At 45.9% G+C, this 13,974-nt stretch overlaps 1 protein-coding gene across 1 annotated transcript; it reads left to right on the top strand.

The window, feature by feature from the left end:
• Positions 1-6,321: 6,321 nt before the first annotated feature.
• On the top strand, positions 6,322-9,715 carry LOC130380044 (transcription activator BRG1-like). The gene is made up of 7 exons (XM_056587226.1): positions 6,322-6,372; positions 6,492-6,763; positions 7,068-7,177; positions 7,411-7,511; positions 8,713-8,845; positions 9,259-9,398; positions 9,651-9,715. The coding sequence occupies exons 1-7, from the start codon at positions 6,322-6,324 to the stop codon at positions 9,684-9,686; spliced, it is 843 nt and encodes a 280-aa protein (XP_056443201.1). The 3' UTR covers positions 9,687-9,715.
• Positions 9,716-13,974: the final 4,259 nt, after the last annotated feature.

Below are 13,974 nucleotides of genomic sequence, written 5' to 3'. Positions count from 1 at the left end.
CGAGGCGGCGGGAAGCAGGGCTCAAGCGGGATACATTCGCGGCCAACAATCCCTTTCTCCTCCATGTCGTGGTTCATGTAGCCTACTTCAGGGAGTCAAAGCCAAAGTTCCTTTCCCCCAATTCCTTCTCAACCATGGCTGAGATAACCCCCAATACGAGTCTCGTTGTAGAAATACCAGATACGAGAGCCCGACGTGTTATGCCATAACACCAACAGCAGAACGGTTATCCAAATAACAAGGAAGTGTACAACACTTGCGTTACAGACCTGGAGCTCTGCTCTATATCTAAATAATATCATATAATACATAGATATCTATATCAAATAATACATCACGGCCAAAAGCTGTGTGCGCGTCCAGACGATATAATGAATCACAAAGGACTTCGTCGGGTTCTCCGACGTCTCTGGTTCTTCCACTTCCACATCAATCTGAAGTAGACGCGGTCGTTTGAGATTCATAATAACCTATCGTCTGGAGGCTCACACAGCTTTTGGCCGTGATAATATATATTATATATTATATGATATAGATATCTATGTATAATATGGGTCTCTAAGAGCCATTGCGATACATCCACCGTAAACAGAGCGCATGGTACCGTGGCTACAAGCTGCTCAGGGCCAGGTGATAATATTATATATTATATGATATAGATATCTATGTATAATATGGGTTTCTACGAGCCATTGCGATACATCCACCGCGTCGCGTCGACTATGTAAGGGCCCTTGTCAGGGAGCAGCTGGCAGACTATTTTCTGTCGGATGCTGGCGTGTTTCCCCACCAGTACAATGTGCTACGATTGGGCACTGACCAATAAACGCATTGTTCACTTGGAAGCATGACTTCTAATTTATTAGTTATCACATTACACAAGTTAACTAATTTGGTTTACGTCAAACTCATTAATTCATATCCATATAAAATGTTTATACAACGAGCTACTGCCTTGACAGATGAATTAATTATTTAAGTGTACGCCTATAGCCAAAGCTATAGCGCATAATGTCCACAGAAATTATCACCATTTTAATATGATGTGCATGTATTTACCTGTATGTCAATTGTGGCACATTTACATTTAGGGCATTTAGAAGACGCTTTTATCCAAAGCGACTTACAATAAGTACATTTGTCATAAGAAGTGCATCAATATATCGCTGTCGGTACAGAAAGGATGTTCATAGAACCAAGTGCAAGTACCACAATCGCTAGGTTGATCAATTCCCCGTATTACAGACATGATAGCAGCTGCTGCAGTTGCTACACAGTTAAGTGCTACAATACAATACTACAATACAATACAGTGTACAATGGTGGTGACCATCCCTGGTAGAAGGGATCCTCTACACTGCGTTTCTTCTCAAAATTTCTTCCTTGCTGATTCAAGGGAGTTTTTTCTTGCCCGTGTGGGGGCATGGGTAAAGGGGGGTGTCACAAATATTTGGCCTGTTAAGCCCTTTGAGACTGTAATGGTGATTAAGGGTTATACAAATAAAATTGAATTGAACTGAACACTGAACTGAACTGAATTGAACACACAGAACATGAAGAACGTGAACGTAATAAATTAAAATAGGCTAAAACAAATAAGGCCAGTAATAGAAAGAACATCGGAACATCGGGTGACAAGAAAATCATTAAATCTCATAATCCCGCATCAACTGTTTGATGTCGCGCATCAAAGAAGAACTTTGCCCCTGTGGAAGGGTTCGCAAGAATTGGCAAAGGTAATTGGTGAAGGAGAAGTGAATGTCATTCATGTCTCGTTCCCTCATCCTCTCTCTCTCCCTCTCTCTCTCATTCTCTCTCTCCCTCTCTTCCACCCTTTCTCTCTCCCTTTCTCTCGCCTTCTCCATCTCCTTCTCTCTATCCTGACGGATTTCCTGCAGCCTATCGAGGAGGGCAGCCTCGCATGGATCTGCAATCGGCCTGACGCTCTTCCTCTTTCTTTTGCCCCCACGGGAGGCTGATGACGTCGGGGTATGAGATGATGGGGTAACTGGGAGGGTGGTGGGAGGGTGGGGATGAAGAAGAGAAGAGCTAGAGGCAGAACTCATCTGGGTGGTGGAAGGGTTGGATAGAGAGGAAGAGGTAGCAGAAGCCACTCGTGTCGCGGGGGAAGGGTGGGGTGGAAGAAGGGAAGAGGTAGAAGCCATCACAGTGGTGGGAGGGTGAGATGTGGAAGAGGTAGTGGTTAGAGGGTCAGATGGAAGTGGACATTGGGATAGGGATGAGGCGGGGTTGGGGGTTGATGGAGGTGCCTGATCTGCATGGAAAATAGGCCTTTCCTCCTCCTCATCGTCTTCCTCACCTGCCTACAGAAAGACACCTATTTTCAAACATCCTGACCAAGTAAATAGCCTACCATTACCTACATTGAACAGTCTCTCTCCACACACACACACACACACACACACACACACACACACACACACACACACACACACACACACACACACACACACACACACACACACACACACACACACACACACACACACACACACACACACACACACACACACACGTTGATTATGCCTACATACCGGAAAATTCGATTCGGTGGACTTGTGCCTTATGAACTCACTCAACCAGCCAAGTTGGGTCAGGATCTTAGGATAGCCGAATGTTATTTGGCCAGCCCCACTTCTGCAGGCGATTTTCCACTTTTTATGCGCTCTGGTGTATTTATCCCGGACGGCTTTCCAGTCTAATTTAACTTTTGCAACAGATTTTTCCATGGCAGTTGCAACCTCCCTCCACGCATTCTCCAAAGCATTTTTGTTCGAATGTAACACGGATGAAGTGTCATAAATATGCTGGTATAATCTTATTTGCTCGCACAATCTTTCCTCTTCGCCCGCCATTTCTTTCGAATTTTCTTCCGTTATAACCTATAGTTGAAATTAACGTACAATATTTGCAGTATCGCCCCCACCGACAACGCTTGGTATTGCATGGTTCGGCGCGTCGCGTATCAAAAATTTGGAGGACGCGTTTTGCTACGCTTCGACGCTTAATGGCGGCCGAAGCGTCGCGTAGCGTAGCTTTTTGGACGCGTAGCGTAGCGTCGCGTCGACTATGTAAGGGCCCTAAACAGAGCGCATGGTACTGTCAGTGGCTACAAGCTGCTCAGGGCCACACCCCCACCCCCCTCCTTGACCTGCCTTGACACGCCCACCGTATACAGAGCGCATGGTAGTGGCTACAAGCTGCTCAGGGCCACACCCCCACCCCCCTCCTTGACCTGCCTCGACACGCCCACCGAAACAGCGCGTTTGGGGGAAGCTCAATGTGCGACTGTTTCGGAGTGACTGTAACTCTGCACCACAGCTGAATTTCGGGGACGTCTTTGAATACTGTGTTTGTGGCCCACTAATACCTATATTAAAGCATCATAAAATAGAATGGCATGGATCTTTAAGGCTGGGGACAAAACAAAATCTGAGAACTATCGACCAATAAGTATCTTGCCCATAATTTCCAAAGTAGCAGAGAAATGGGTTACCAGAAAACTGACAGAACACTTAAATAATGGCTATGCCACTCTTCATCCAATGCAGTTTGGATTTAGGAAACTTCACTCAACAGAGACTGCTACTTGCTATTTCCTGGAAAACTTAAAAAGCCTGCTGGATAAAGGCGGCTTTGTAGCTGCGGTATTTCTAGATTTAAAGCGTGCTTTCGACACCATCAATCATGACTTGCTTATTGCCAAATTAACCCATTTTAACTTCTCAAACAGCGCCCTCTGTTGGATGAAATCATACCTGTCAGACAGGAAACAGGCAGTTCAAATTGGTGATTCATTATCTTCTTATCTAACTTGTTCTGCTGGAGTACCACAGGGCTCAATATTGGGCCCTGTTTTATTCAGCCTGTATGTCAATAACTTACCAGATGTCTGTAGAAATATTAAAGTGCAACTATATGCTGACGATACTGTATTATACTGTCATGCCAGCTCAATCAAAGAAGCTGCTGCAGTACTCTCAGGAGCCATGGTGCCAGTGTCCCATTGGCTCCAAAACTGTTGTCTACATCTGAATACAAAGAAAACTGTCTGTATGTTGTTCTCCCAACAGCCAACTGCGGGACAGCAACCATCAGTCATGGTTGGTGGTGAGAGACTTGAGGTGGTTGAATATTTTAAGTACCTCGGGGTAATTTTCGATTCTAACCTTAATTTTAAGCAGCATGTTAAGAAAGTTAAAAACACAATTAAATTTAATTTATCAAATTTCAAGCATATAAGACCTTTCCTGACTATGGAGACAGCAAAGACTTATATGCATGCAATGATATTTACTCACATCTCGTACTGTTACACAACATGGTCACATACATCTGAGAGCACTTTAAAACCAATCAAATCTTTATTCAAGAGAACTCTTAAAACACTAGACAAAAAACCTATATACTACCATTATTGTAAAATTACAAATAAACACAAAATCATGGACTTCGATAGTTTTCAGCTGTTTTTGGATGTCTGTCTAATCTTTAAGGTTCTGAACGGTCTAGCCCCTCCACCATTACAGAATTTTATAAAGAAGAAATCCTCTACAATAAATACACGAGCACTAACTAGAGGTGACTGCGAAATACAACGCCGCAAGACCAAATTTGGTCAAATGGTGGTGTCCATCAGAGGAACACAGTCCTGGAATATATTACCAACACATGTTAGAGACTGTGCCACTTACACCACCTTTAAAAAAAACCTTAAACAGTGGTTAGTAGCAAGCCAGACCTGCTCTCATATGTAACCTTTGGTCATTCTAATTTTTTAACATGGACTCTTGATGTGGGGACCTATTTTGTGTGTAAAAGTGTTTTTTTAATCTATTTTGTATACTGGTATGTTGTTTTTATGTTCTTGACTTGCCTTAGGACAACGGATGAAAATTAGCAATTAAGCTAACTCCGGCATATTTATATTGATGCTCTGGCTGACATATTGATTAATGTGCACTGTCCTAATCAAATAAATAAATAATAATAATAATAATAATAATAATAATAATAATAAGGGCACTAATTAAGGCACGTCATTGAATTTTCTTGTTCTAGAGGGCATATCATCAAAATGTATTGTATGAAGGAGCACCCTAGAGGGCACCTAATCATGTTTTGCACGTGAAAAGGGCAGCCAATTGGCATTACCTCTCGTTTTCGACACTCTTGAAGGGCACTTTAGCACGCTCTTTCAACCATTGAGCCCCCCCCTGAGTCCGCCACTGTGTGTGTGTGTGTGTGTGTGTGTGTGTGTGTGTGTGTGTGTGTGTGTGTGTGTGTGTGTGTGTGTGTGTGTGTGTGTGTGTGTGTGCACACGTGTGTGTGTGTGTGTGTGTGTGTGTGTGTGCACGTGTGTGTGTGTGTGTGTGTGTGTGTGTGTGTGTGTGTGTGTGTGTGTGTGAATACACACACTGTAACAAAGTGTCGTACACTTCTTTGTTATTTGGATAACCGTTCTGCTGTTGGTGTTATGGCGCAGAATACGTCGGGTTCTCTGACGTCTCTGGTATTTCCACAACAATACTCGTACTGGGGGTTATCTCAGCCATGGTTGAGAATGAATTGGGGGAAAGGAACTTTGGCTTTGACTCCCTGAAGTACATGAACCGCGACATGGATGAGAAAGGGATTGTTGACCGTGATTGTCTCCCGCCGGAGCCCCGCCGCCGAGGCTCCACCGCCGCAGTGCCTCAGCGCTGCCCGCGGGAGACAATCACGGTCAACAATCCCTTTCTCCTCCATGTCGCAGTTCAGTCTACTTCAGATTGATGTGGAAGTGAAAGAACCAGAGACGTCGGAGAACCCGACGCAGTCGTTTGAGATTCATTATATCGTCTGGAGGCTCACACAGCTTTTGGCCGTGATAATATATATTATATGACATAGATATCTATGTATAATATGATATTAATTAGATAAAGAGCTCCAGGACTCCCGCCGCAGCACCCGGAGTGTTCTAGAATATTTACAGCACACGGCCAAAGGCAGTGTGCACCTCGCCATTGCAAGACATCCACTGTGAACACGAGCGCATGGTGCCATGGCAACAAGCTGCTCAGGGCCACACCCCCACCCTCCTCCTTGACCCGCCTCTAAAAAACGGTTAGTTTGTGGAAAGCTCATTGTGGGACTGGCTCGTAGTAGCTGTAATTCTTCACCAAGGCAGAATTGTTTAAACGTCTTCAAGTACTGTATTAGGGGCCCACTAACACCTATATAAAAGCATTCATAAAGTAGCATGCCATGGGATCTTGAAAGAGAGTTCCAGTTTCATAGGGCAGAAGGGTCGGTGTAATGAGAGCTTTAACCAAGCCTCCATCATGGGAGGATCAATATGGAAGACCGGTTGGTTCTCTCCTGAACACAACCTCTGGTCTGGGACACCGATGCCCCGATTGGTTCTCCATCCCTCGTCCTGCCTCCATCCTCTAACCTCTGACCTCTGACCTCTGACCCCCCGGCAGGCCGTCGAGGACGGGACGCTGGAGGAGATCGAGGACGAGGTGCGCCACAAGAAGACCACGCGCAAGAGGAGGAGGGAGCGGGACCCGGAGGCCCCCGGCCCCTCCTCCTCCTCCTGCTCCTCCCGGAGCGGCCTCCGGGGGGGCCAGGATGAGGAGGGGAAGAGGCACCGCAGGAGGGGGCGCCCCCCGGTGGAGCGGCTGTCCCCCAACCCGGCCCCCCTCACCAAGAAGATGAGGAGGATCGTGGACGCCGTCATCAAGTACAAAGACAGGTAGGTGCACTGACTGGGTCGGCCCTGGGTCTCCCCGCTGGGGGGCCAGACCCCGCTGGGGGGTCCCTGGTATGCGTATGGGGTCGAGGGGATGGCTGAATTGTAAGCTGTGGATATCTGATGATACATGATGTACCAGTGACAACCATTTTGTCCTAACAATGGGGTCATTGACCAAAACAGGTTTGGTAACTTCTGGGCTGGCTCGATGCATCCATGTGCTTCCGTGTGTCATGTGGGTTACTGTGTTATCACACCGCTCCATGCTGACACCGTTGCACCGTTGTGGTCCCACGCCCCGTAGCGCCAGCGGCCGGCAGCTGAGCGAGGTGTTCATCCAGCTGCCGTCGCGTAAGGAGCTGCCCGAGTACTACGAGCTGATCCGCAGGCCTGTGGACTTCAGGAAGATCAAGGTGCACACACGCGCACGCACGCACACGCATCGACCAACAGAGAGACGCACACACACGCGCACACACACACACACACACACACACACACACACACACACACACACACACACACACACACACACACACACACACACACACACACACACACACACACACACACACACACACACACACACACACACACTTTTATACTCTATCACTCATAGACACACACGCATCGGCACACGCGAGGCCACCGGTACCGAGGCCACCGGTACCGCAGCCTGGCCGACCTGGAGCGGGACGTCATGCTGCTCTTCCAGAACGCCCAGACCTTCAACCTGGAGGGCTCCCTGGTGAGGCCCCCCGCAGCTCTGACTCCCACCCAGCCCTGACTCCCACCTCAGCTCTGACTCCCACCTCAGCTCTGACTCCCACCCAGCTCTGACTCCCACCCAGCCCTGACTCCCACCCAGCTCTGACTCCCACCTCAGCTCTGACTCCCACCCAGCCCTGACTCCCACCTCAGCCCTGACTCCCACCCAGCTCTGACTGCCACCCAGCTCTGACTCCCACCCAGCTCTGACTCCCACCCAGCTCTGACTCCCACCCAGCTCTGACTCCCACCTCAGCCCTGACTCCCACCCAGCTCTGACTCCCACCCAGCTCTGACTCCCACCCAGCTCTGACTCCCAGTCCCTGCTGGGTCCCAGGCTGGTCAGCACATCAAGGACTCACGCCAGTCCAGTTTGTTCTGCGGTGGCCTGTCTAATTTTGTGTTGATTACGGTGGCTATCGTGACACAGTTCACTATTGAATACTTTTCTATGCAATGATGATTTGACAGAAATTGTATATTCTTGACTTTAATCAACAAATACAAGGTTAAAGGGGACATATAATGAAATATAATGGGTGTTGTTTTGGGTCTTTGGTGACCCCACACGCATACAAACCTTGAAATAAATTTTTACATGTTTTTTTGAGTGAGACATACATTTCTGAAAGTACCCTGCCGACAGTTACCAAACGAGTGAGTCAGTTTCGGTGCCTACACATATGCAGGAAGCAGGCACATTTTAATAGTACCACCCACTTCCCCAAAGTTCCATTCCCCCAATTCTTCTCAACCATGGCCGAGATAACCCCCACTTCGAGTCTTGACTTGTTGTGGAAGTACCAGAGATTCATAATATCATCCTAGGCGCACATCGATTTTGACCGTGATATTAGATATTAGATTGTATAGATATCTATACATTATATTATTATTATTGTTATTATAATATAATATAGATATAGAGCTCTGGGAGTTTGCAAACGGCAACAATCACTTCACTCTGACAGCTCATTTGTCAATTGTTTCCTAAAAGTTATTTCCAGCAAACAGTTAAAACACCATAATATGTCTCTTTTAATGTTGCTCACGGCTGGTTAATCTTTGTGTGTGTGTGTGTGTGTGTGTGTGTGTGTGTGTGTGTGTGTGTGTGTGTGTGTGTGTGTGTGTGTGTGTGTGTGTGTGTGTGTGTGTGTGTGTGTGTGTGTGTGTGTGTGCAGATCTACGAGGACTCCATCGTGCTCCAGTCGGTGTTCACCAGCCTGAGGCAGAAGATCGAGAGGGAAGAGGAGAGCGAGGGGGAGGAGAGCGAGGAAGAGGAGGACGAGCAAGAGGAAGGCTCCGAGACAGAGTGTGAGTGTGTGTGTGTGTGTGTGTGACGATCGGTGGTGTCTCGACGGTTCTCTATGCTAGTTTTCTCTTTGGTAGTTTGGGTTTCAACAGTGTATGCCTGGAAGTTAGGGGTAGAGATGGATGACTTTGGTCTCCTGCTGTGAGCCGTCAGTGAGGTACATTGAAGTCAGCACTCCTCTAAAGACGCACCAAACAGGACAGTCACTCCGCAGGAACGGCGCCATCTATGGTGACACATGTGTCATGTGTTTGGAACCCCTGGTTTCAGCCAATCACATTGAGTTCCTGTGTTTTACCACAGATGATGGTTTTTTTTCACGAGTGTTTTCTTACACTGTATGCTCGGCCTGTAGCAGTGCCATAGTGAGTGTCCCGATGGTCATGGTGTGTGTGTGTGTGTGGTATCTCCGCAGCCCGCCCAGTGAAGGTAAAGATCCGCCTCGGTCGTCGGGAGAAGGCGGGCGAGCGAGGAAAGGGCCGCAGCCGGAGGTCCGGCCGCATCCGAGCCAAGCCCGTCGTCAGCGATGACGACACAGAGGAGGAGCAGGAGGAGGTGTGTGTGTGGGTGTGTGTGGGGGTGTGTGTGTGTGTGTGTGTGTGTGTGTGTGTGTGTGTGTGTGTGTGTGTGTGTGTGTGTGTGTGTCACACACACACACTATGTTTATGACCATAGAAGATCATATCAAGGGTTAAAACAAACCCAAAACACAATCTGGGTTCACTGGCACTCTAACATACACAACCATCCCCTCCGGTGTGTTAATGCCATTTCCTATCTATTCTCCTCTTTCCCTGTTGTCTCCAGGAGCCTTCCCCAAGTGCCTCAGCGGAGGAGTCCTAAACCACGACTTTCACAAAGTTAAACTTCACAGCTTACATCATATAACAGTCCACCTTTGTCTGCTCCATTGGTACCAGTGAGTTAATTTAGCTAGAGCCAATACAAGGTTACGGCTATATATGATCACTTTTTGGTTTTCAAAACACAGTATTAACAACAAGAATTATCGTTTAAATTTAAGTTCCTTAAGTTGAAATAGGACATTATGTTTGATATATTTATTTGATACACATGGGAGCTCAGTTTGATGAATTGAATGTGTGTAATACATTTTTGGGGGATTCTTAAAGGATGAAATAATGTAATGATCATTTTGATAACATCGACTGTATAAATTGTTATGACGATAATAACTCTTCCGTATATTGTCCAGCCCTGAGGAATAAAGAAAGATGATGCCCATTCATAATTTGTACAAAACAAAAATACCTCCCTCTACATTTAAGTATATTTAATATTCATCATCAAATTAGCTGAGACAGGATTTACGTTATCGATCGTAACATATTTCAAATGCAGCGATCTGGGAGCCATGCTTCAGACTCATTGCTTTAATTCAGTGTGATCATACGATGAACATACAATCAGTCGGAGGCTTGGCTTCCTCTGACGATCACTGTTTGGATTCCCATTAGCACACCGTTGCTAGGGCTGTATCTATTCCACCCCGCTATCTGTTTACCATCCCGGCCTCGCACTCTGGCCTCAAACGTCATATTCTACATCTCAATACGTAAAGCTGTTGATCCGACATAAGCCCTCTACTCACTGTAGACGTAATAACCACAACGTGATTCCTGTTAAGTAGGCTACTGTGGGTTCACAGTATTTAGTGCTTCTATTTAGATGTTGAACGAGTTTCTGAATTTCTGAAACAGCTGTTTCACATGGATGTACACAGGCTTTTCTGTAAGACAAAGAGCCAGGGGGACGGGCGTTCTCTTCTGTTTATAAAAGCCGCTTGGCTGGACGTTGATGAATATACATGATGGGTGGCGGTTCGGTGGGGTGTTTGCATGGTAATGGTAAACGAGCTGTAGTCTGATCCAACTGTTCCTCCTTCCATGTGATAGTAAACTGGAGCATTTATAACTGGAAACCAAAGCATTCATGTTCTTTTTTTACCAAAATATTTGTCTTGTGCCAACTTTCTCATTCTAGTTGTAATTTAAAAAGGTACAATAAATTGTTGTTGATGGTGTTTATGACCGTGGTGGTTCTTTATGCTATTACAAAAATCGCGATAACGTTTTTTGACTTACTCTTGACAGGATCATGAATACATGTGACTACTATCAGCACAGTGTGCGGCTGACCCTTTTGGTTGGCATGTCACCAGAAATTAGACAGCACATTCTAAATTTTTGAAATACGTGTCGTTGAATCGCCACCAGAGGAAAATAAATTGGAAATAACAAGTGGTTTTTAAATGATCGTACATAACAAACTCTGTAGGTGGCTAACAAGTAAAAGCTGCCCACGTTTTGAACTACACACTTTTTCCATCTAGATTCCACTTGGGTTTCGGATTGTCGGTGCCATTAAAGTAGCATTTATAATTGGTTACTACTTTAACGGCACCGTCAAAAAAAACATGTTATTTCCCATAGACATTTGACCGATGGAACCAGGAGCCTCACTCCCCAGGACTTATTCTTCAGAGGTCTATTGGAAGGGGTCGGGGCTTCCATGCATGGGGGGGGGGGGTCGTCCCCCGAATGCGAATTAGCAGGAGCAGCTATAAATAACACAGAGGAAAGACTGCACGTTTGGTTTAGTTTTTAATGGAAGATGCTTGACAAGGTCAAATATACCACAGGCATGCCTATACTCTGTTTCTGTTTCAGTTGTTATGTCCCTTGGGCAGAGAAGAGCACATGTGTGATTATGGGCTGCGATATGATTTAAGGTTATCTAAGGAAACAAACTGTCAGGGTCAGCCTGATTAGGGACTGCCTTTGGTAACCTTGACACACACACACACACACACACACACACACACACACACACACACACACACACACACACACACACATACATATGCACACACATTTATACATATTTATACACACATACACACACAGACCCTCACACAAACGTGTGTACACACGCACATGAATGCATATGTATACACATACACAAACCCTCAAACCAGTGTTTACACATAAAAAGACAGACACATTTAAACACATGTATACATGTACAAACACAGACCCCAACACACACACACACACACACACACACACACACACACACACATACACACACACATAAACAAACACACAATACAAATAAACATGTTTGTTCACACACACTACACATGTATACATGTACACACACATATACATGTTTCATACACACATACAACACACCTATATACATGTCCACAAACAGAACCCCCCACACATATACACGTGTCCCTGTAACTGATTGCTTGGTGGTTGGGTTAACAATGCTCTAATCATGTTGAATGTGTTTGAAGCCATCATAACGCTGATGCGTCTGACCGATGGCCCTGAATGGCCCGTCTCCTTTCTTTCTCTGTACATTATAGAGAAGGTCATATCAGTGTGTATAACATCAGTGTGTATAAGGTGACATGCCAAGATGATTATAATAACATAACGTGAGATCCTCAAGATCCTCCCTTTCTAGGATACAGTTTCAATCAGTACTTCAATCAAGTACTGACGTGTTCTTATTGTAGTTATAGTAAAATAATATATATTACTTCAAGAGCAGAGTTGATGGTATGAAGGCACATATGAACACACGCACTCACTGTGTGTGTGTGTGTGTGTGTGTGTGTGTGTGTGTGTGTGTGTGTGTGTGTGTGTGTGTGTGTGTGTGTGTGTGTGTGTGCATAGTGAGGGTGGGTGTCGTAGAATATGTAATCAAACAGCCTTTTCCACATTCCCAGACCCCCTCCGCTCCCCCTCCGCACACACACACACACACACACACACACACACACACACACACACACACACACACACACACACAAAAACCTTCCACTTAGTGTGTTTTATTCCTGATTCACTGCATAAACGTTCCCATGAATCCCTATTACCTACTACCTAGAATGACGTCTTCTTTCCATCTACCGTCCACGTGTTGCACTGATATACAGAAACCAAAACACACCCACAGAGGGGAATGAAGGGGAATATTAGGGGAAATACAAAGGCCAAATCCAAAAAGGTGATTTATATTTATATATATTTTGTCTGTGTGTACACTTAACACTTCCCTCTACTTAAACGCCATTGCAGTGTAAACTCTAAGATCACACATAAAAAACAACCAATTCCCAAATGGCTGTACAATATCACAGGGTACAGTTTCAGTTAAACCAGAATAGAACCATTCGCAGAGAACATGATTGGTGCATTAGTGTGTCTTTTGACCGACATGGAAGTTTTACGAAACATCTCTGAAGAGCCCCTCCAGGCTCCACCGCGCCCAGTAGGGACGTTGAGGCCACTGTGAAGACTGTCCACGGAGCAGAGAGAGAGAGAGTGAGAGGCAGAGGCTTGGGACAGGTGAATGGGATTAAAAATGTGGAAGCCGGGAGAAAGAATGGACTTCCACACCCACCGCACAGACACGTCACACACACACCAATAGAGGGAGACAGACTGGAGCAAAAAGGAGAAGGAATACCGAGATACACAAGCAATGACCGTAGGCTTGTGTGTGTGTGTGTGTGTGTGTGTGTGTGTGTGTGTGTGTGTGTGTGTGTGTGTGTGTGTGTGTGTGTGTGTGTGTGTGTGTGTGTGTGTGTGTGTGTGTGTGTGTGTGTGTGTGTGTGTGTGTGTGTGTGTGTGTGTGTGTGTGTGTGTGTGTGTGTGTGTGTGATAACATTATGATATCAGAGCAGGTGCAGCTGATAAAAAAACCAAACAGTCAACAGTAGAAAATTGATTGCCGATTTTAAAAATACACATATTAGCCTGCTCTGACACCTGGCTGCCGTGTTTGCTTGTTGATAACAGTTTTAAAGCTTTGATCTCACAAACATAACAAATAAAATGTTTTATTCATCGACCCGCCCTGACTATATGCACCCGCTTTAATGCATAATGCACGAGGACCAAGGCAAGGACAGTGCGTAGTTCTACATTTTGGGTGGGCAGCAGAGAATGAATGGAGCCGGTGGGGTGAGGCGAGGACGAGGCGGGGCCGACCGGAGGACGAGGATGGAGGAGAAGCATGCAGCGCGTGGCTCCGCCCTCGCGGTTCACGTACTTACATTTCAAACATCACACCACTGCGCTGGCCACGCCTA

The sequence above is a fragment of the Gadus chalcogrammus genome, chromosome 3 (assembly GCF_026213295.1).
Source record: "Gadus chalcogrammus isolate NIFS_2021 chromosome 3, NIFS_Gcha_1.0, whole genome shotgun sequence".
In the NCBI taxonomy this organism is placed as follows: Eukaryota; Metazoa; Chordata; class Actinopteri; order Gadiformes; family Gadidae; genus Gadus; species Gadus chalcogrammus.
Note: the sequence above shows the minus strand (reverse complement) of the source record. Positions and strands in the feature narration are given on the sequence as shown.

Bases quoted from the DNA above. Each gene is read 5' to 3' on its own strand.
- LOC130380044 (XM_056587226.1), top strand. From the start codon at position 6,322: ATGAGAGCTTTAACCAAGCCTCCATCATGGGAGGATCAATATGGAAGA. The intron at 7,178-7,410 runs TGCACACACGCG...ACACGCGAGGCC, and splicing joins GGACTTCAGGAAGATCAAGG to ACCGGTACCGAGGCCACCGG. The intron at 7,512-8,712 runs GTGAGGCCCCCC...GTGTGTGTGCAG, and splicing joins TCAACCTGGAGGGCTCCCTG to ATCTACGAGGACTCCATCGT.